At 42.6% G+C, this 22,508-nt stretch overlaps 1 protein-coding gene, 1 long non-coding RNA gene and 2 other non-coding genes across 4 annotated transcripts in view; 2 read left to right on the forward strand and 2 right to left on the reverse strand.

Annotated features, from left to right (window-relative positions):
• Positions 1–727: 727 nt before the first annotated feature.
• DHX37 (DEAH-box helicase 37) lies at positions 728–19,100 on the forward strand. Its single transcript, XM_085321132.1, has 26 exons — positions 728–931; positions 2,276–2,388; positions 3,353–3,677; positions 4,393–4,541; positions 5,333–5,425; positions 5,897–5,993; positions 6,506–6,619; positions 7,445–7,546; positions 7,998–8,112; positions 8,442–8,537; positions 9,130–9,203; positions 10,210–10,348; positions 10,609–10,685; positions 11,261–11,493; positions 11,945–12,056; positions 12,827–12,933; positions 13,595–13,783; positions 13,957–14,081; positions 14,390–14,506; positions 14,631–14,803; positions 15,208–15,322; positions 15,786–15,923; positions 16,283–16,377; positions 16,871–16,944; positions 17,902–17,999; positions 18,672–19,100. The coding sequence occupies exons 1-26, from the start codon at positions 743–745 to the stop codon at positions 18,752–18,754; spliced, it is 3,342 nt and encodes a 1,113-aa protein (XP_085177258.1). The 5' UTR covers positions 728–742; the 3' UTR covers positions 18,755–19,100.
• The window catches only part of LOC146586549 (uncharacterized), a 9,730-nt gene continuing 4,161 nt past the window's right edge, over positions 16,940–22,508 (reverse strand). The window contains exon 3 of the long non-coding RNA XR_014897800.1: positions 16,940–16,999. This is a non-coding gene — a long non-coding RNA (uncharacterized LOC146586549). The remainder of the gene's footprint in view (positions 17,000–22,508) is intronic.
• On the reverse strand, positions 21,450–21,521 carry TRNAA-UGC (transfer RNA alanine (anticodon UGC)). Its single transcript has one exon. It is a non-coding gene; the product is annotated as a tRNA-Ala (tRNA).
• TRNAD-GUC (transfer RNA aspartic acid (anticodon GUC)) lies at positions 21,746–21,817 on the forward strand. Its single transcript has one exon. It is a non-coding gene; the product is annotated as a tRNA-Asp (tRNA).

Consider the following 22,508-nt stretch of genomic DNA (forward strand, 5'->3'; position numbering starts at 1 on the left):
CCGGCGGGCGGGCGGGAGGCCTTGGCGGCGCGGGTGCCCTGTGCCGCCTGGCCTGGCCGTCCCCTTCGTAGCCCTTATTTTCGTTATAGCGAGGGTTTRTCGTTAAAGCGGAACTGCCAGAATACTCTTAAACCTTTGCCATGTATTTATTTATATACGTGTTTTAATTCGCTTAATTAAATAGTTATTAAATTATTTAGAAGCATGTTGTTATATTCTTTTTATTATTAATAACACTTTTATAACAATAATAGTTAGACAACACTTATTTTTTAATTTTCTTATTATTTTTTAACTTACTGCTGTTATCTTACTGGAAGTTATATTTTATTAAACTTTGCATTATTCAAATGGCTGTTTATTAAAAATATTTTCCTATCATGCTTATTATTAAAACTTTATTAATATCAATTTATATTACTATAATTATTTATGAGAGCCGCAGGAAGCCATGAGGTCATGCCAAAGTGCGAAGTCCTAGCCTGCTCCAGGGCCCTTTGCTCTCAGAGGGGCCTGAAAACCACAGTTTTTGTAATGTTACATAAGTCCTGGAAAAATACCCTAAAAGCACCAGAGTGCCGAGTCCCCRGTTTTGTATTCTTTTGGCCTTACTGGTAATGGGGGGTTTGTTTTGGCTGGGGGTGGGGGTCCTGTTTGTTTAAAACTGAGCTAAGCCTAGTCAGATTTGCAATACACCTGTTAAGCAATATGCTGAAAATAGGCTACCTGGCACAGGTAAATAATGGCACAAATGCTTTCAGATGAAGCAACGCTGAAAGGAGTTGATGGAAGTAACGCCCTGGTTCTGCCAGCAAAAAAAACAAAGAAGAAAAAAGTAGCAAGTGTTGTGCAACAACAGAAAAAGCCTCTAAGCAAGAAACAGAAGAAAAACTTGCAGAAAGTTTTAGAGCAGAAAGAAAAGAAAAAGCAGGTATGTTTTTCTTGGTGGTAAAGCTCTAGCTATGTGGCTTCTGTCATGATGAAATGAATTTAATAATGTCAATATAGAGAAAAAATTGGTGTTAATAAGCATCGGCTGCGGTTTCCCTTGTGGTGTGACTCTCTGATACGTGATGTCGTTATGTTGCCGGCGCAGAAATCAGCAGTGGAGTGACTGCTCTTCGGTGCTGCAGCACGGTGTTGGGATGTGAACTCTCGCAGGCGTCTCAAGGACACGCTGATGCTTAGAAGTTTATGTTACAGCAGCGTTAGCCATKTTGTTCCTGTGTATTCCAGCAGAAGCACACAGCCACTCATACTGTCTAGAGTGAAACTTCTAATAGTGAAAAAAACATTCCCCTCACCTGACCTGCCCCTCCTGCTGCGTCAGACAGTGCAGGAGCAGTTYCTGGGCCCAATTTCCCTTTCTCTTTTTGACCTTGGTGAGACAATCACCGTGGATGTCATTTTCTGCTCTTTAAAGGAAGAGTAATTCACAGGAGGTGGATTCATTGTTATTGGTAAAGTGTGTTAGTGATAAAATCGGTGTATGCCTTTGTGTACAGTTTTTTGCTTTTTTTTTCCTCGTATGTTAACTTTTTCTTACAAAATAAAAGAAATTATGCAGGGCCAGGAAAAACCTAATGTAAAGTTCAGTTCATTGCTGTTGTGGGTATTGTGTACATACAATCTGTGTGCGTTGTGAAATACCTCACTAGCAAAGTGAATGACACTATATTTTAAAAGCAAATAGRGTGTGAGAGAAGTGTGGCCCTGCTACAAAATACTGAGCTTAATGCACTCTTGACTCCGTGCTACTGCCAATACTTCTGTTATATTTATTTTCATCTATTAYATATTTTCTGTCTGTAAATACAAGGTTTCTTTTTCCTTGTAAATGCTTTTTAGGCAAAATTTCTATTCATTTTAGTTCGTGAATATGAACTTTGACAAATGAACTCTAAAGACTTTTTCTGGAGGTAAATTAGGTCCTCTAGAGGCCAGGGTTATGTCTTATGTCACGARTGAGTTAAAAGGATGCTTCAGCCATTCCTGTTCTCAGTCCAGTGTTCTAGTTCAAATCCATCTTCCCTGTTGTTAAGGGCTGCTGCTGAGCTGTTTGTGGGAACAGTGGAGGGCAGGTCCACGTCTCTTCTCTCCTGACTCTGGAACAGGACAGTAGTCTTCATCAGGGAGGAGAGAACATGTGACAGCAGAAACATCTTTAAACCTTCACAGCAACATTTGCCAGAGTTCATCTTTTAAGGTTACTCTTGATATGAAATTATTTGCTAATGAAGATGATCCCTGAATTTTGGTTGTTTTTCCCACGTAGCGAGCTGAACTGCTGAGCAGGCTAAATGAGGTTCAGGCTTCTGAGGCAGAAATGAAACTTCTGTACACCACTTCCAAACTGGGCGTTGGAGAACGGATGTATCAGACTAAAAGGTAAAACGTTGTTTTGATAGAGCCTCCCTGGTTTACAGACGGGGTTTAAAAACGGGCACCCTTTTTAGCTTTTTTGTTCAAATTTTTCCATGTTCTTACTGCATACATGTTCTTCAGAATGAATTAATTTTTTTCTATTTTTACCTGGCGATATGTTTAAAATAACATGGCCCTCCCTTTCRTAAGGGAGCAAGATGAGTAACAATTGTGTGTGCTTACACTAATAAATTATGCTAAGCTAYGCAATTGGTGGAATAGATGTTGACTTTTTTGTTTTATTGGAAAACTTTGACTGATGCAGTCTATAATTTACTAGATTTATCCAGAGATTCATTTGGACAGAAGTTGGGATAAATTAAACTACAAGGATGGGTTTTTAAGAAATGAATAAATATCAACATAGAGCATGCTTAGACAATGCAGTTTACATATGCAGCGTGTTGCCAGGGGAGAGATTACTTTGTTTTGAATATTGCAGTCACTGTATTCAAGATTGTAAAGGCAGTACAGATCYTGCTCTTGCAACTCTTTTTTGTTTCTAATAGGAAGAGGGAAATACTCTTTCTTGTTTTAGCTTCCAGGGAAGCAGTTAYTGTACTGAACTGCTTGAATACGTGATATTGTACCTGCAGAAGAGTCCACACCTATGCAAAATTGGGTTCAGCAGAATAGCAGAAATGCAGGTTGGAAGGGACCTCTGTGGGTCATCAGGTCCAAACTTGTGCTTGAATCATGATTATTGTAAATACAAAATTAGGTCAGCCAAGGCTTTACCTAGCAGAGTTGTGAAACACTCCCTCCTTCCTTTGAGAAACAGCTTACCCGCTTGAATAAAACCCAGGTTCAGGCTCCAGGCGGTGACTTAGTGATTTGACTTTTCTTTCTTTTGTGGAAGAAGTGTCTGGCCTGAGGTCCTGGAGAATGTTGAACAAAACGTAGATTTTGTGTTGATATTTTGTTCTAGGATGGTACAGGAGCCAGGGGCTGTTGTACCTGAGAAGATCAGGAGCATCAGTGGGGCAAATAAGAGAAGGCACAGCTCGGATTCGGAATTGGAGCCCGAGGAAGAATCCCATAGCTCTGGAGAGGAGAAGGAAGAACAGAAAGAAGAAATTGAAAAGGCTTCAGACAGTGGTTTGAATGCAGCTGAGCAGCCAGAGGAAAGCATTAAGAAGCCAGCAACTAATCAGCAGGCCATTCCTAGTGCAATGATTTGTCAAACAGCATCAAACAAACCATCTTGCAAGCCTGCGGTTTTCATCCCTGTGGACAGGGCTCCTGAGATTCAGGTGAGGCTCTGTTAACAGTAAAATGCCTGTCAAGGGGAATGGAAATTACAGTATCTTCTATCAAATTAATTCACCCCAGAGACTACAGCGTTATCTTGTGTCTATTACTAATACTACTGGCACTGCACCAAAGTGCATTTATGGTGCTGGTTCTGGAAAATTATACCTACACAAGTGTGAGCTTTAAAGCTGTCTAATCTGTGCAGGGGGAAAATTGGTTTTGTTTTATGTCATAATTATTTAGCTTTTAAATGTATAATCTATTAGCAGTCTTTTACCATTCCTCATTGAAAGTCTTGTGAAGTTGCTTTTGGTTCCCCATTACACTATACATTAATCAGGATAGTCTTACTCCATTTGATGTAGGCAGAGTATTCTTCAGAAAGAGGAAAATCTGTGTTCATGTTTGATCAAACAAGGCAGAGTTTTGAAATAAGGTATTTCAAACAAAAAACTGTTAATAAACTTGTGAAACTCYGGAGTTTCACAAATTAAASCATACACCTTGACAGCTTYGTTCTGAGAAGTTGTTTTCCTGAGTCTCACTCTTGAACATGACCGTGTGATATTAGCTGGTTTAGAACTTTTCAAGCCACAGAGCTTGCAGAATTCCTGTTCATAGTTTTTATAACTTGAGGCAGAATTCAATCCTGGTGAAAAACAGAAGGGAGTGGAGACAAAACAGTGCAAGTAAGACATGTTTTATTTTAATTAGGAAGCAAGACTAAAGCTTCCAATTCTTGCTGAAGAGCAATCCATCATGGAAGCCATTAATGACAATTCCATTGTTATCATATGTGGAGAAACGGGAAGCGGTAAAACCACTCAAGTACCTCAGTTCCTKTATGAAGCTGGCTATACCAGGTATGAGTCGTCTTTTGTATTCACTAAGTATGATTAAAGAATTCAAGCTAGCTCGGTCACTTCTGATTTTTATTCTAAAATGACTGAACCAAACTTGCTTTTCTCTGTGTAGTGATAGTGGCCGTGTTGAATGGATTTATAAAAAAAAAAAATCTCAAGGAAATAAGATTATGCTTGTGACTGCAAAAGTTTCTCTACATAAGTAATGTAAAACTTCTATGCTAAAAGTTTTCTTCAAAGTCTCTGTTCTGTTCTTCACAGGGGGCATTATTGCCTGCCTATAGCAAACAGAGTTTATCCTCTGCTTATAGAGGTTTATTTTACCTTTGCAAGAAAACACACATATTTCTTAGGAACCCTTTTAAAAACAGCATGGCTGGTTTGGTGCTATTTCTTATGTGCTGCCCAAGCTTGTCAATATAAGATGCTTTATTCTGAGCTKTAAGAAGGTGCATCCACCTCCTGTGCTGCTCTCTCCCCAGCCTGAGTTTCTTCTGAAATGAACCAAACTGTCAGAAGGCTGCCTATGGGGATTGGAGTTCAGCAAAAAATAAACGAAAGAGAAAATTGTTGAGGAAAAAATCACTTTGGTGATGCATGTATCTTGATATCAGTGGACATGTAATACAAGGGTGATGCCAAAGCTTCCTCTGTTTTCCTTCTAACTTTAATTGAAAACTTACCTAAGTGATAATAYTGTCTTCAGAGCTGTCGTGAAGAAATCGTGTTGTCATCTTTCTTCATGTTTCTCTCTAAAACAACCAACCTTCCCCTCCACCTCTCCATCCTAGTTCAAATGGTGCTATTGGGATCACAGAGCCTCGGCGTGTGGCTGCAGTGTCCATGTCTCAGCGAGTTGCTAAAGAAATGAACTTGTCACACAGGTAAGGGGGAAAAATGCTGTGATCTTGCTGGGAAGATAACACTGAGATGTGTTGTGTATGTGATAAACTGATACGGAGATTTACTCATTGCCTGTCCTGCCTCTGGTGAAGAACTGTAGGAAGTTACTCATAAGCCCTCTCTGGGTTGTCTGTGGGGAAAAAACACGCACAGACTTGTGTTACTAATAGTTGTAAGTTAGAGCTTTGCAAAGATAGTGTGTGGGAAATGGTCCTGATTTGTGTCTCCATGAGAAAGTGTCCCACAACAGTCAAAAAATTCAGAGTGAAATTCCTCTACATTCCAGCTTCTACTGTTTTGTGTGTTAGGCTCTGGGGAGTTGATCGTGCACTTCTCCTTGTGCTGGTATCAAGCCCTGATTTAATTAAGTTAAAAACTGCTTCCTGGTGTTAACATGAATTTTCTGATTCTCCTCATGCTTTTCTTKTGGTTATCCTGATTCCTCCTTACAGAGTCGTTTCATATCAAATACGGTATGAAGGAAATGTGACGGATGAAACRCAAATCAAGTTCATGACCGATGGTGTGCTGCTGAAAGAAATTCAGAAGGTAAATTGTTGTCCTCGATGATATAAAAAGGAATTTTGTATAGCTAGAAAGAAATACCAACCTATTTGTGTGGATTTGTTACCAGCCTTTCAAAGCCAAACCAGTTTCAGCACTGAAGCTGTATTTCACATTAACCCTTGATATTTCTGCTCAAGTCTCTAAATGTTGGGTTTTCTTGCTCTGTAAAACAAGGAGGAGACTCTCTGCCCAAGGAAGAGAGTCTCAGGAACTAGGGTGCTTCATGTAGGCTTTGGGATTCAAGTCTGTGATAGGCTCCTTGTTTCACGTAGGATTGTATGTATGTCTCTGAGCTCCTCCCTGCTTTAGTTACCTGCCTCAATCAGGCAGCAGGAGGATAAACATGTTAAACTGTGCTCAAGTACCTGAGAGATGCTACAGCCATGAGGATCGAGGTGGAAGCAGTGGTTGTGTAGCTAGAGATTGCCATGACTTAAAGATAACCTTGGATGAGACCTGACGTGAAATCAATGGTCTTTTCTCTTTCCTCTCAGGACTTTCTACTTTCAAAGTACAAAGTAGTTATTATTGATGAAGCCCATGAAAGAAGTATGTACACAGATATCTTGATAGGCCTCTTGTCTCGCATTGTGCCTCTTCGTGAAAAGGTAAGAGAAGCAAGAGTAGCTGCACGGCCCAGTAGTATTTTCAGTGCTGGAAGTGGGCATACTGGGGAAGGGGATGTGAGACAGTTAGACATGRAGAGGCTTTATGTGAGGAGGAAGAGGGACTCTGTGGTGTGGAAGTCAGCGGGAATGTGATGGAAAACAGTAAAATAGCACTGACACAGTTAGATAATGCGTATTTATTTTTCCTTGTGATAGAAGAAGCGCGGCACCTACAAAAAGTGTAAAAATAGCACACGTCAGTACCAAGAGATCATTTTCCAATCAACATCCAATTAATTTTATTAGTGTCTCTTGGCACTATGGGTCTGAAAGATTTTAAATTAGCAGCTTACTAGAGAGTGAGATGCTTACTGTTGCACTGGAATAAGCGAGCTAGTAACAGTGAGGAAGAGGAGACTTTTCCTGGGATCCTGGCAGAAACCTTGAAGTGTTTAGTCCTGATAGATACTGGAAGCAGGGTTGGTGGACTGTGTGGCTGTTCTTGGTATCTTTTTTTTTCTTTTGCTTATGGATATGTGTGTGTATATACACAGAGATGAGGAGACAGTTCAGTGGTTTACAGGCAAGTCAGCAGCAGCATCAGGACTGCTAGTGCAATATCTTTGTCYGCTCTAAGAGAGAGAGCATTTGAAGCTGTCTGTGTATCCTTTGTCACTTGACATGGTGCTTTTGCTATGCTACCTTTGAGTACTTTGGGGAAGAACCTTGTATTCAGATCCACTAATAGTGGATTTGCGTGCTGTGTAGCTGAACTGTGATATACTTTCAGGCACAGCATAACATAGCACATTTGTGTCCCTGCAGAAAGGGCTACCACTGAAGCTGATAATCATGTCAGCTACTCTTCGTGTTGAAGATTTCACTGAGAACAAGAGGCTGTTTTCTGTGGTACCGCCTGTTATTCAGGTATCGTTCCTTTTACTGGGATCCATATCAGTTGTAATGGCTGAAATATAGTGAGGGCATTCTTTATAAAATAAAATGGGGGCACTGTAATCTTTCCAGTTGGTGCTGAAATCTTTCAGCTATCAATTTAAAAGCAGTTATTTTGTTTAGATTGCTTTGTTTTGGGAGTTTTTGTCTCCGTTTTTATCAGAAAACTTTACTTGGCAGGAATTGGGTTATCTTGAAAGGAAATTACAGCTTGGTAGAACTAAAAGGCTCAAACTCAGATGATGATCTGAAAGAGAAAAAAGTTTGGTTTCTAGTTTGGTTTCATGGTGTTCAGGACAGACAACACTGACTTCTGTGGGTATAGCTGAACAGAACACAATGCGTTTTCTAGTTCTCCCATGAAAGCTGCAATGCTTGTGCTGGGTTATACAACATTGTCTGTTTATCGTTGTTTCCTGTCTAGGTAGATGCAAGGCAATTCCCTGTAACTATTCACTTCAACAAGAAAACCCCCCTAGATGACTATAGTGGGGAGTGCTTCAGAAAAGTGTGTAAAATCCATCGAATGTTACCCTCAGGTAAGGTAACTACAGGGAACTTCTTGGCTTTTTTACACTTAACATGTCTAAAACCTTCTGAGACTTTCTTTTTTAACAAGATGTTGGACCATAATGATACATTATGTGCTTTTACTTGGAACATTTTTGTTGTGAAAATTAGCCTTCACTTAAATCATCATTATGTCAGTATGTTTCTTGAGGGAGTAGTAGAAGACAAGTGCAGACAAAGACCCTGTTCCTCCTTGTTACATTGCAATATATTTGACATATCTTATCAAAAAAGAGTTTTGAAACTTTCCAAGGTGAAATAACTATGCTGAGGTTTAGAGTCATCTCTTCTCTTGCAGGTGGGATTTTGGTGTTTTTAACAGGACAGGCGGAAGTTCGCTCACTCTGTAGAAGGCTAAGGAAAGCTTTTCCGTTCCAAAAAAATAACACTGCAGGTAATGCTATAAAGGATTGTTAAAGTTGGAATTTATCTTACCAAGAAGTGAGCTTRCTTTGCAGCTAAAGAAATCTCAAAAACCAGGAGTGGGAAAAGGATAATTTTGATTGTTCGGTTTGTGCTGATTTGAGTTCAGGCCAAACAGCTTTTACATATAACACCTCCTGGTTCCCTGGAATCCATTGCATTTCGACRGTCATTGTGTTGATTGAGTTACAAGTGGAAGTACTGCTGCTGCTTGGAGGTTGTTTGCTTTGAGGATAGTGGAGTTTCCCAGAATGATCTTTGAAAGTTAGAAAGTTAAATTCTGATCTAGCCAGCTAATCCTCTTCTAAACATCAAGATGCACAGATCTTGTGTGTGTTGCTGTCAATCCTTAGCCATTGTATGATTCCTAAATCAAACCTGAATGATAAAACTTCTGGGTTGTCCTTGTCTTCAACATGATTATTTGCTTCTGTCATACTGTCACACTTTTTGAATCCCAAGCAAGATTGTGTGGATCCCARGTAAAGAGTGTGACCAGGCTTCTACATTTAGTATAGAGGAGAGCACGCTGAGCTAACTAATTCCCCTTGCTGTTTCTGTAGGCGATGATGACAAAGAAGAATCAGTGGAAGAAATTAGGAAATTTAAGAAATCCAGGAAGAGGAAGAAAGCTATGGTAATGTGTGATGGCTAGAATTCCACCAAGAGACAGGAAGGAGCAGGTACCTCCCTGCAAAATAGTACTCCTGGGTAGCTGTGTTTCTCTCCAGACTCTGTTCTAGATGAGCATGAAGCCTTGTGCCCTACATAGGTCCCCTTCAGGAAGTATATCCTTTCAGGAACRTATGTAGGCTAGAGTTGTTCTGAAGTATCTTCAGACTTGGGCAAAGCAGGAGAATTAAATGACTTAAAGTCTATAGTTTATTTTTAAGCTCCAAGAATACTTTAATCTGTCTTTTGTCCAAGATGGAAATACTAGTGCTTGCTTTCACAGTTTTCTGGTAGGGAGAAATAAAATGTTTTTCAGTGGATCCTTTCTGTAGTGGAATTGTCCAGTTTTTAGAAGGAACATCTTTATCTACACTGATTACTGCTGCATTATGAGCAGCAGACCACTAATGTGTGTCCCTGGACATTAAAGGCAGGAGATTGATTTCTGTTTAGTACTGAACAATAAAACTTTAATGGAAGTAGTTCTAGGCTTGCTGGCTCCAGAACTGCTCTCATCTCACCATTTGTTATTCAAAATTGGGACTAATGTGAGTGAGAGCAGTGTTTGGCCTCTGATCAGATCCTGGGTGAAATCTGTTAGCAGGAAATCATGATCTTATGAATATGCTGTTTGCTGACATCAGATCCTGGTAGCTGAAGTGGCCTTAAGTAAAGGATGAGAAGGGTAAAAATCCATATGAAAAAAATGGCTCTGCACAGAATGTTCTTTAAAATATTTACTTGTTTTTTTCCCCCAACACTCATAGTTACCAAATGTTGAATTAGCATCTCAAGCCTTGAAGTTTAAATGAAATCACTCAATCCCTTTGTCACCTTTGTGTCAATGGAAGTTTGAAATARGCACTCAGCTTTGCTTTAAAAGCAGTAGTAATCGTTGATTGTGTCTGTTACATAAGGGCTAACACTGTGCTTGGAAAGGCTTAATGCTTTGCTTTCTTTCCCGTCTTCAGACACTCCCCAAAATTGATCTGGACAATTACTCTGTCGTACCAGTGGATGAAGGGGATGAAGACAGAGATGCTGAAACTGATGACGACATTGCAGGATCTGATCTAGACCTTGATTTAGGAGATGCAGACTCAGAAGAAGGTTTGGCAATTGTGAAATAGAAATTGCATATCTGCCATCASCTGTGAATGTGTGACACAAGCTAGCTGTCCTTTGCTAAGCTGGCATGAGAGCATATCAGACCTGTGTAATGGAAAAGCTATTAAGGTTTTCCATTTTCAGCTTTATACCAAATATTTTGTTGCTATTTTTAAATGAGGTTGGGTCTGTGAAGATACTGCGGTTAAGCCTTGGAAGTTGACTTAGTGTGTATTTAGGAATATTGTGTTGTTTCTTTACAGATGAGAAATCAGATTCTTCGCTTCCACTCTATGTGCTCCCYCTCTATTCTTTACTAGCACCAGGGAAACAAGCAAAGGTAAGAATTTATTATCAAAAGAAAAAGTGACTTTTATTGATATGTGGCTATGTTGTGTGTTAAGCCACATGTGCTTTTTGGGTTAAATTTTGCTTCTTAAAATGTCYATCAGCGGGCAGACTTGAATGGGCCAGTGGCCAAATTGATCAGGGCAGGCTGTGCTTGGGCTGTGCTGTCTCTAATGTGCCAGTTCAGCAAGCTGGAAGATGTGAAAAGCTGCAGTCCTGTAGCTTGTTAAATGTAGTTGTAGTTGTGGGGCCTGCCAGGATCCTACAAGAAGCACTTACAAATTCTTATGCCACCTCTTGGGACCTTACAGGCAACAGTGGTGTCTAGGTATAACTAGCCATTGGTGTGTGGACTGCTTGGAAAGTGTGTGCTGTGCATGTTTCTCTGAGGGATTAACTGAGATGGATAGAGAGTTCCAGAGCTGGGAACCAAAATATAAGTCTCTGACTTAGTTTTATTTCACTTGCTGTGCTGTACGCATTATAATCTCTTTGCAACCCGTATGAATCGACTGTCTCTTTTTGCCTACTGACAATGCGTTTCGCATGCCCATCTGCTTGCTGTAGGTATTCAGGCCGCCTCCTCCTGGAACAAGACTGTGTGTTGTAGCCACCAATGTGGCTGAAACATCACTTACCATCCCTGGCATCAAATATGTAGTTGACTGTGGAAAAGTCAAGAAACGTTTCTACGACAAAATCACTGGAGTTTCGTCTTTCAGAGTCACCTGGACTTCTCAAGCTTCTGCTAACCAGCGGGCAGGTCGAGCTGGCCGGACTGAGCCAGGGCACTGTTATAGGTTAGCTAGTTGCCCTGAAGAGGGTTAGGAAAACGAAAAGCCCAACAAGTGTCCTGTGAATTTGATAGTTTCTCTTGTCCTACTGCCTTTAGTTGTCCTACTGTCCTACTTTCACAAGACACTAGTATTACTTAAAGGATTTTTCTTTTGTCTATTCTTAATCCAAATAGGAGAGGTGAATCTGAACATAAGCTGTGATGCARGTTTGACAGTTAGGTTTGATAGGAGCCTTTTTCATACTTAAAACCTTTATTTTAGTGGTTGGATTGGTATGGCTTGCTAAATTATTTTTTTTTCTGAATAAGGCAGTGAATGTGCCTGAACCATGCACATAGTTACATGATTATGTAAGTAGTAKTCCACAGCTGCCTTTTTTCTTGCCAATTTTTGATGCATATCTATTGAGTTAAGATTTCTTTTAAGTTTCTAAGCAGTGCTTCTGTTCTACTAGGTTATATTCTTCAGCAGTGTTCATGGATTTTGAGCAATTTTCTGCTCCAGAAATAACAAAGCGACCAGTAGAAGACTTGATCCTGCAGATGAAGGCATTGAATATAGAAAAGGTGAAGTTTAAAAATGATTTTGTGCTACGGCACTCATTAAAATGCTTGTCCTTAGGAGCCAGAAACAAACGTAAATTTATCCTTCACTGCTTGAGGCTGTGTCTTGTGTTAGAAATGAGGGTCCTGGGACTTGGTTTTAATTCTGCAAATTGCAGAAATTGCTGTGAATTGCACCAGACCTTAATAGACTTTGCGGCTTCCTCTCTTTTGGCTCAGACAATGGAGCTTTCTCATTACATTCTTGCTAATTAAAAATCAGCAAAGTAACAATCCTGTAGTTCAGAGGGAGAGAGGGAGAAAATGGACCTGTCTGCTTTTTAATGGAGGCTATTTTTATACTGAAGAAGCAAGAAGGGCCTGCGCTGTGTGCACATGTGTTTTAACTTCACAGACTTTCAGATCCCAGAACTGCATGAAGAATAGTAGTCCTTCCCCTGACAAAATAGGGGTTATGATTTGGAGATAGCTGAGCACTTCCAGAAAGTGAAATACTTAAGAGTTAGAACTTAGAGCAGCTTGACCTAGGCGGTAGCTGGAGGTAGTGGCAGTTAAGAGTAATGCTAGTATTCCTGTTTCCTAATTCTTTTGTTTCCTCCCATTATCTTTCCTTTCCTGTTGACTCTGGAGAAGTTTCTAAATGTTTTTCTTTGGTGTACATAATCAAAGGGGAGATTTACACTCCATGGACTACTTACCGCATTCAGACTCTGCTCTTCAGCAAGAGCTRTGTCAGTGATGCACTGATAGACATTGTATCTTGATGTCTGTAGGTAATCAACTTCCCGTTCCCAACGCCACCTCCAGTGGAAGCACTTGCAGCAGCTGAGGAATTGCTGATAGCCCTGGGTGCCTTGAAGGAGCCTCCGACAACAGGAAGGTAACAGTGTCTCCCTAATTTCCCTTCAGTGATAAAGCATCAGTTACCAAGGCAGTGAGCACTGCTTTCCCACCCGCTCACATTCGCACTGCATCTTTTGCTTCTGAGAATGTGCCTTTATGTATAGATAGGCATCATTACAACAGCCTTTAGTTCAGATGTGTTTCTTTCCCTGGTCTGAGCCTCAGWGTGTTTTCAGTTCTGGAATATGCTTCTGTCTGAGCCAGTAGGCACAGCTATTCTGGAGTAAGTGTCTGTGTGCACAGTTACTGTGAAATGGGCAAGAAGTGCCATGACATTCTGTTCTGTGCYGGTCTGAGGAGCTGGAAGATGCTGTTTGGCAGCTGTGCTGCTCTGCTAGAAAGCAGAAAGCTGCTGGTTCTGCAGCCTGGGAGAGTCCATGGGCTTTTGTAGCCACTGGCATAGCCTGAAGATCAGGCAGGGAAAGGCACTGCTAGGAGTGAGTGCTCCATGCAGGGCTGGTGGGAAGTGCATGGAAAAGAAGAATCTCTGGCCTGGCCATTTGGGGCCCGCATGTAACAAARGCAGAGGTAAGAAATCCAAAACAAATGAATTGGGCTGCCAGAATCAGAAACCCAAACTTGTGTTAAAGCAGAATTTACTTTACTGCATGACATTTTCCCTTCTCCTCCTCTTCCAGGCTGAAGGAGCAGCAGACAGCAAAGCTGAGTTGCCCAATTAGTCCCTTGGGCAGAGTAATGGCCACTTTTCCTGTAGCCCCCCGCTACGCAAAGATGCTGGCATTAAGTAGACAGCATAACTGCCTGCCATATACCATTACCATAGTGTCTGCAATGACTGTCCGGGAGCTTTTTGAAGAGTACGACAGGTGAGTAAACTGGCCTGAGATCCTGTTTGTAAGGCACACAGCCTTGTCACAGCACAGTGATAAGGCAGTGCTGACTTTTCTGTTGCTTATTTTTAAATTTGCCTCTCTTACTTTGAGGTCATTCTGCATGTAAACATGATCCTGAGTTTTGCTGCRTTTCATGTTTCTTTCAGACCAGCAGTAAGTGAGGAAGAGACAGTGAAGCTGAAGGGGAAGAAAGCAAGGCTTTTACAGATGCAAAGGATCTGGGCTGGGCAAGGACTGTTGCAAAAGCTAGGAGACCTCATGGTGATGTTAGGTACTACAGTGAGCGATTTCCCTGTACTGTTAATTTCCATTCTGTTCTCCTCCCTGTGACCCTGAGCTACTGACTTTACATAACCAAAGTCATCTCCCTGCTGTAGGGCTAAGTCTAGTGAAATATTTTCTAGACTGTGCTCCAGGTAGCTTCCAAATGTCCCAGGCTAACAACCAACCCTGAATGTGTGGGAACTGTGGTATGTCCATGTGGGCCTGTGACACCACTGTCCCAGAGTTTAATGTTGTCCTCGGAAAATTCGTGATCTACTAAGTCTCTGTCTTCTCCATCTGATTGTTCGCTTGCAGGAGCGGTGGGGGCCTGTGAGTATGCAGGGTGCACTCCTAAATTCTGTGAAGAAAATGGGCTACGATACAAAGCTATGCTGGAAATCAGACGYTTGCGAGGGCAGCTGACAACAGCAGGTAACAGTCTGTGTGTTTTGAGACAAATTACAGTTTTTGTCTTCCTTCATGGGCAGCAAATCAACTGGACTGTTGAAACATTTTCTTTCCATTAAGTCTTAGCTCGACTTTTCTTTTTTTCCAGTTAACTCAATCTGTTCCGATGCTGGCCTCTACATTGATCCAAAAATGAAGCCTCCAACAGAAGCTCAAGCAACTTACTTGAGACAGATTGTACTGGCAGGGCTAGGGGATCACGTTGCCAGAAGGGTTCAGGCAGAGGAACTCCTAGATGACAAGTGGAAAAATGCTTACAAGGTAAACAGCTTGATTTGACTGAATTCCTCTTCCCTCGTGCCTGTGTGTTAGCGAGACGCTCCTGAGCAAAGCCTGCACTTCTGGCTTGATTCAGCACTGAGGCAGCATGTGCTGGCTTTCTCCAACTTCTCCACACAGAATTCAACTCTCCCATTTTGTAGTTTCTCAGGCCTCATGTAGGAATTGTTATAAAAGAGCTAGGAAGGGTAGTTAGTGGATCTTGCAATGTTCTTGATGTCTCCAGAGAGAAGGTGAAGTAGAAAAGGCTGGTGTTATTAAAAGCTCTGTCACTTACTGAAACAATGTAAATGTGCATCCAGGAGAGAGTGAAATTTGATATAGTAAAGGAATTGGATTGCCAGTAACTCATCTGACTGCTTGAATTCCCTGTGCTTTCTTTAAAGACTGCTCTCCTGGACGAACCGGTGTTCATCCATCCAAGCTCAGTTCTCTTCAAACAACTCCCAGAGTTTGTGGTGTATCAAGAAATTGTTGAGACTACAAAATTATACATGAAAGGTAACACTGAGGTATTCCATACTTGTTCTGCAGATATGATTAAGAATTCAAGAGTGCCTTAACAGAATATTTCTCTTGCTGCTGTCAACTGAGCATGAAGTTGCATTCTTCTTGCAGAGTGGTACTGCCTTGTAGGATTTGGATCCTTATAATTCCTAGCATTTAACCTGGGAAAAATGGACCCAATTTATTCCTCCCCTTTCCCTAGTAAAATGTGCTGGAGCAAAGCTGGACTTTTGAAACAGCTGCTCTGCATCAGCCCAATCAGCAGTAGCTGCCCTTCAACCATGGCACAAGCCAGAGAAATTAAAATCCATACAGCTGACTTTAAAAATAGCCCATAAGTAACTCTYGCCTCTGGGGAGATGAGAGCCTGTTTGTGTGCTTTACTAACAGGACTCTTGGCTCATGGCTGGCTCTTAGCAGCAAGATTTCATTTTGCAGCATGTTTTCTCTTTCTAAGGTGTGTCTGTTGTTGAACCCGAGTGGATTCCTGTTCTGTTGCCACCTTACTGCCACTTTGGAAAACCTCTGGAAAATCCTCCACCATCTTACTGCCCTGAAACAGGCAGAGTTCGATGTCACAGGCCAAGTGTCTTCTGTAAGTTTCTTGAAACACCTTTCTCAGTAATTTTGCCTGAAAGCTGCTCTTTAGTTGTTGTAATGCTATTTAACAGTACTGTCAACAACAGCAGAAAAGTTGGGCTCAGCTTGGATTGTTCAAAGGATTTAGCAGTGGTTTGAGTAGCTCTATGGGATTCACAGGGTTTAAATACTAGAATCTTCCCATTGGCCTGGCGGTTCTGTGCCCATGTCTTCCCACTGTTACGGAGGAGCAAGGCTATCTGGGTGATGGCATTAACTTCTCCAGTTCTCTTAGCACCTTGTTGTCATATCTCACTTGAAAGTTTAACSTCCTCTTTGATTGCTTAGGAGACCCAGTGTGATCTGTCTTTCTAGATCGAGTTAACTGGCCGCTCCCTGCTGTGGAAGTTGATTATCCGGAAGGTATCGATCGCTATAAATACTTTGCCAGGTTCTTGCTTGAGGGAAAGGTAAGCATATTCCAGCTGCCTCACTTCCTTGACATTAACCATATGTTTTTAGCCCAGCTCCTAGAAGAGACAAGCCTTGTCGCCGCCTTCTTTATGTGCCCATTCTTAATAACTAGCCAGTGGTTTCAGGAGTTTGTCCTATTTGATGGAGGAGGGAAGACCTCTCTGAGGTATAAAATGGCATGGGAATCAACATTGGGGCGACAGGAGAGACATGAATAGAAGTCCTGTTTTCCCAAAGGAAAAACAGCTGTAACTTGGATCTTTGTCCATTTTGAGAGATAGGAATCATCTGGCAAGCCAGACAGGATGAGACTGGTGCAGGGACATAGATGATTGAGAGAGAGAGAGAGAGAGAGAGAGAGAGATGATGATGATGATGATAAGGAATATGGGACTGAAATCTATAGAAGTCTATGTTCATTAATGTTTGTTTCCATAGGACAATTCATTTACCTTGTTCCTTATATACTCAATCTAACAAATCTTCCAGGTCATCGAAAAGTTGGCTTCTTACAGCCAGTGTCTGCTGTCCCGCCCTCTCATAATGCTGAAGACATGGTCCAAGTAAGTTGCTAAAAGCAAACTTGATTTGTTCTCTCCACTGAATATTTTTAACTCCCTTTAAAGAAAAAAAAAAGAAATCAATGGTAGGGAGGGTGTTCTAGATAACGATCTAGGTTGTAATTGTGGGGACAGGAAAATCAATTTCCTTAACAAGAAAAATTGTCTCAAGAGAACTGGCCTATTTTAAGGGCAAATATGGAAACACACATGTAACCCACTGGTCACACTGATTTTTGCGGGCTGATCTGTACAGATAAATTGCTYGTATAYTTAAGTARCCTTTTTTCTTTTTTAAGAAAAAGTATGATTGGCCAAATTGCAGCAAAAAATAAGAAAAAAATCCAAAGACTTTTGCCCAATTTTTTTCTACTGCTTTTGATGACATTTGTGGAACTGTGATCCTCCAAAGGAGTCAGCTATTGCTGCTTATGTTCTTGCTTGTGTTGCCYTCTCTTGTTTACCATAATAAACTTTTTCTGTGAGTTTTCGTGGAGCTGATAGGTACAAGGATTTTGAAAGACTTTGTTAAATGTAACCAAGGTCACAAATATTACACTACCATTACAAAGGRTTTTCCTTTTTTAGTCAATTAGGAGTTCAACAAGAGACTTGTGCTTCCTTCTTTACTTTGTGCTGTGCTGTTTTGTGTGGTTCTGTTTCCCCAGGATGAGCTAGTTTCTCARTGCCTCTTCATGCCATCAGCAATGAGAGCAGTCTGATACTTTTTCTTAAACAAAAAAAAAAAGTGGTAGGGCAAAAAATGACCTCTAGTGAACTTTTTTTAAGCTAGCGATATTTTCCTGTATCCAAAAGTCRTATGTTTTTACATGTCTGCATTTATTAACAGTATTAGAAAATGCATTGAGAGTGGTAGGCTGAAAGCTGTGACATACTCCTTTGCTAAGTTGAGCTAATGAACATTGCTTTGTTGCACCATTTTATTTTGGACTGATTCAGGCTTCAGCCCAGAACGGAATMCCTCCTGCAGGCTCTTGCTGCAGAAAACTGTGATAATCGTGATGCTTTGTTGGCYGCATGGAAGAAAAATCCTAAGTGTGAGTGTCCTGCTTGCTTATTTATTAGGTGTTTCAGTGGGGCTTTGTGGTATCTCAAGCACAGTTGGTATTCTAAAGTGTAGTTAAAAAGGTGATCTGTTTTATTTCACRTACTCCAAATATTTGCTATTTTCTTACTAGAAGTAAGTACTAAATGCTGAATGATTGGCTCTTGAGAGGAACTGTGGAGCTTCCTGTCCTTTAGAAAGCAGCACTTTCTTTGTATTTGAGAAAGTTTTCCTGTAGTTCTGTCCAAAGTTAAATTGTTTTGATTTGGGGTTTTAGAAGACTAGATTCTGTGATGGTACTGTCAGTGGATACAGGAAAAATTCAGTGTCAGGTAAAATTAATTTTTATCAATATTGGAATACCAGATTATCAGAATGCTCYTACAGAAGCAGCAGCAAAGTGTTAAAAATTCCTCCAAACAGGATTGCAGTGTTAGCCTTAACAGTATTTCTTCCATACATGATACTTCTGTGTCTGCATATAGATATTCAAACTTGGACACTSTTATAGTGATGGAAAGGTAGTTCTTACTCTCAGGAAGAGTTGCTGTCGTTCCCTAGCCTGCATATGAGCAGGCTGATGCCTTTGAGCCTTGACTTTYCAGCAGGCTGCTCCAGTCCTTGACTCCTGCAGCTACCTAATGGTTCCTCTATTTCATTCCAGACTTACTTGCTGCCTATTGCCAGTGGATCCCTGAAGTTATGCATGATGATCTAGCCAAGAAGTGGCCGCCTGTAGCACTGTGAAGTGTCTGACTTCTCCACAATGCTTTGAGAGCTTGGAAATCTTATGGAACAGAAATGGACTTGCTAACTGCTAGCACATACCTTTTTGCAAGAGAACTGGTTGTTATTCCATTTCTTTTGGGAAGCACTCTGTATTCTCAGAAGCCTTACCAGCTATTTCACTGGTATTTTGTAATGCAAATGTTTGGGTAATTTTATCCATTGTATTTTATTGATTATTTGTTACTAAAGTTTCTCTCTGGACTATATTAGTCGAATGGGGTACATTGTGTATGTAGAGTTCTCAGTTTGCACAGGAGAAATATTTTCTCTGTGGGATGTTGTAATAAACTGAATTCTAGACCTATATGGACTCTTTCATATATGACTGCAGATCTAAATGCAGGCTAAAYCTTTGGTCCCATAATTTCTTTTCCTGCTGCCCTCTGTAGGAATTTGTCATTGAATCAGAGTATTCATGAATCTTGCCTTCACTACTGTGTTTTTTTTAACCTCCCCTCTTGCCTGGTCCGTTCCTTCCTCTGCTGTTTTTGCAGCATGCTTGCCTACCCCTAAAGTAGGGTGGGGAGAATTCCTAGCTCTTCTGTATATGCTTTATTTGTGTTTAGTCTTTGGGGCCAGATGAGTTTTAAATTGCTTTGGGATGGCCCTCCCTCCTCCTGCCCATACRACTGTTTTGCCTTTATGGTGGGCCRGTCTATTTGCATTTGTGCAATGCAAAGCTCTCTTTGAGAAGTAGCAATGAGAGCAGGGCATGTGCAAGAGATGCCCTCTTTCCATAAATGCAAAATGGTGTTATTTCTAAATGTTTTAGGCAACAGGTGTTAGCTGTGAAACAAACCTTAAGTAGTAAAAAACTGGGGTGGCAGAGAGATGTTTTAAAGGTGAAGGACCTGATGGAGAGGTGCACCTCTGAAAGTGTGTACCTTTAGAAATGCAGAGAGCTACTAAGCATAAAACAACCCTTTTTCAGAGGGTTGTAACCATTAGCAGAGTGGTCTTGTAGTTACTGACACATGAATGTAAGCAGATCCATGAATATTTATGCTTATAGCGTGGAAATGGCTTTTGTCAGAGAAGCTTTGATACTATTTTCTGCCCTTGTGTAGTGGTGAGGAAAAAGACRAGACAAAGTAGTTGTTCCCTAGTCTAGCTGTGCAGTGCTCTAGTTCGGCACTTGGGTGACTCAGCGAGCCGTGATCGCAAGCGTATGCAGCATAGTGCTAAATTGTTCCATGTTGACTTCTGCATCCAAGGACAGTATGAGACAATGTTTGGCAGACTTGGCATGATGCAGTTGTTGGAAATGGAGGGGAATTCAAAGCTTAACTTTGAACAAGTCCAGACAGTCATTTTTATCCCCTTGAATGTTAGCATGAGCAAACTGCTCAGCCTTCCTGTGCCAAAGTATAGCCAAGGCAGAACTTTACCAGGAATTTCCTRAAGGACAAGCGTAGTGGGACCATTCCAGGACAATTGAATATTGTAATGCCCCATCCTGTTCCCTGGCTTGACTATAAATACTCAAGAAAAATCACCAAGATGATTTTGCATTGCAGATTTTTCAGGTACATWGGATTTTTTGTCTCAGAAGCATCATATTGATGTGTAAAGATGAATAGAATCAAAATAGGAAGTTGAAAAGCCCAGTGCTCCTCACTTAGTGCAAGCACAGCTTGCCCTCAGCCCCTGYTGTGGGAGGGATAGGGGTCTGGGCCACCATTTTTGCAGGAAAAGTATCTGAAACGGCATCTTACAGCATTCTGGTTCAGGTCTCATCTCTGTGATCTCATGTCCTAGTCTCCTCCGTGGGTTACTGGTGCAACTTTGTACATTGTGATGCTCCTGAACCACCCTGAATTTAATAGGCCTCTGTGAATTGGTGCAAGAGCACTTTTAAGAAGTGCTTTTAGAAAATGGGCCAGACTTTAAACATGCAATTTGCTGATTTTGCAACAAGAAAGTCTGATAGACCCAGAGGGAAAGCTGCTTGGATTTATGTTTCCTTTCACCTGCTGTTTTTCTTTCTTGCTAAACCCCATGCTCGCACTGTTAAATTGCTGTTGCTTGTAATGGTTTAATATTAGGAGGTGTGGGCAGAAACCCTCCTGCCTGTGGAGGGGAGCTGGGCCTGGGCCCTGGAGAGCCCCCGCCTCGCTCATACACAGCGGCGGGTCGCGGTACCTGCTGCTGAGGCTGCCTGTAAGGTCTGCGTGCGTGGGCTGCTGGTGGAGCGCGTGCTTCTGAAGGAGCACATGCTCCCTTTGGCACATGCCAAACCATGAAACAGCGAACATATGCTCCTGCCGCTCCTCTGCGCTGCCGGGGCCAGACTCTGACACAAGTAAGTTAAAATGTAATGTGCTTAGTGAAATGTGAGCTTTGGCCTTTGAGTGAGAGGGGAAATACCCTGTTGTAGCTGAGCGTTTATAATAAATGCTGCAATGCCGTAGTGTTTAGCCATAATCACAAACCTGCAGYGCTGTTTCCTTTCCTGCAAGGATTGCGGCAGAAGTTTGCAAACTGCTCYGTGTTCATGTGAGGGAAGAAAAGGATGGAAATCTCGAGGCTATTTACAAATTACAGAAAATGAACCACAGCTCTGGTAAACACCCTGGGGGAGAATGCTCTGCTTTACAGAAAGCTTTTACCTTCCTCCCTGCAGGTGGGAAAGAAAAAAAGAAAAAACAAAAAGTGGAGATGCCGGGGATTGAACCCGGGGCCTCATACATGCAAAGCATGCGCTCTACCACTGAGCTACATCCCCGCGCTGCACTACTGCGGCGCCCCGCACACGGATAGGCGCCGCGGCCCGCCCGGCCCGGCCCGGCCCGCCCCTCCGGGGAAGGGGGGAGGAGGCCGGTCCCGCTCCGCGGGCGCTGCGCCGCCCCCTCGGCCCTTCCCTCCCCTTCGCTCCCGTCAGCGCGGCGCCGCGCTGCGCGCTTATTGCGCGCTTATGGCGGCGCCGCGGGTTGTTTCGCGCCGTGCCCGTCCTCGTTAGTATAGTGGTGAGTATCCCCGCCTGTCACGCGGGAGACCGGGGTTCGATTCCCCGACGGGGAGGCGCCGCTGCGTTTTTCCTTGGCGGGGGGCGCCTGCGGCCGTTTTCCGCGACGCGGCCGCGGCGTTTTCCCTGTTTTCGTCYGTTTTGCGCAGGCGGGAGACCGCGTCGGCGTGGCAGCCCCCAGACCCGGCATTGCTGCGGTCGCAGCAGGGTGAAGAACTGCTCCTCTGTGGCCCACAGGGATCCTCAGTCGAGCACCAGTAAACCAGGCTGGCAGCTGTGGGCYGAAGTGCTGCAGAATCGCGTGTTTCGCACCTTCTCAGAATTGCTGAAATCGAGCATATGTCCCTGGACAGGGGGTATTTTGTTGTTGTTGTTCAAACTAGAAAACAGTATGTCAAACTGYAGCAGGATTAGAAGCGAGACGTAGCCCTTCGGCCGAACCTGCTACCGCGAGTGCTGAGCAGTGACGACGCGGCGTGCGCCGGCGCGGTGCCCGGCGCTGCCGCCTTTCCCACGGCGCCTTCCCGAGCCGGCCCCGCTGCTGCTTGGCTCTCCCGCGGCGCTGCCCGTGTCCCTGCAGGCGCTGCGAGGGTCTGGCGAGAGCCACGCCGAGGGGGGCGCGGGGGCGCCCCGCAGCCGGGGCAAGGCGCCCCGGCGGGCGCTGGTAGCGGGGGCCGGGGGGGSCCCAGCACGCGCCGAAATAGCTCAGTTGGGAGAGCGTTAGACTGAAGATCTAAAGGTCCCTGG

This window comes from Rhea americana, unplaced genomic scaffold (genome assembly GCF_003343005.1).
Source record: "Rhea americana isolate MKP2758 unplaced genomic scaffold, rheAme1 scaffold_68, whole genome shotgun sequence".
Classification (NCBI taxonomy): domain Eukaryota; kingdom Metazoa; phylum Chordata; class Aves; order Rheiformes; family Rheidae; genus Rhea; species Rhea americana.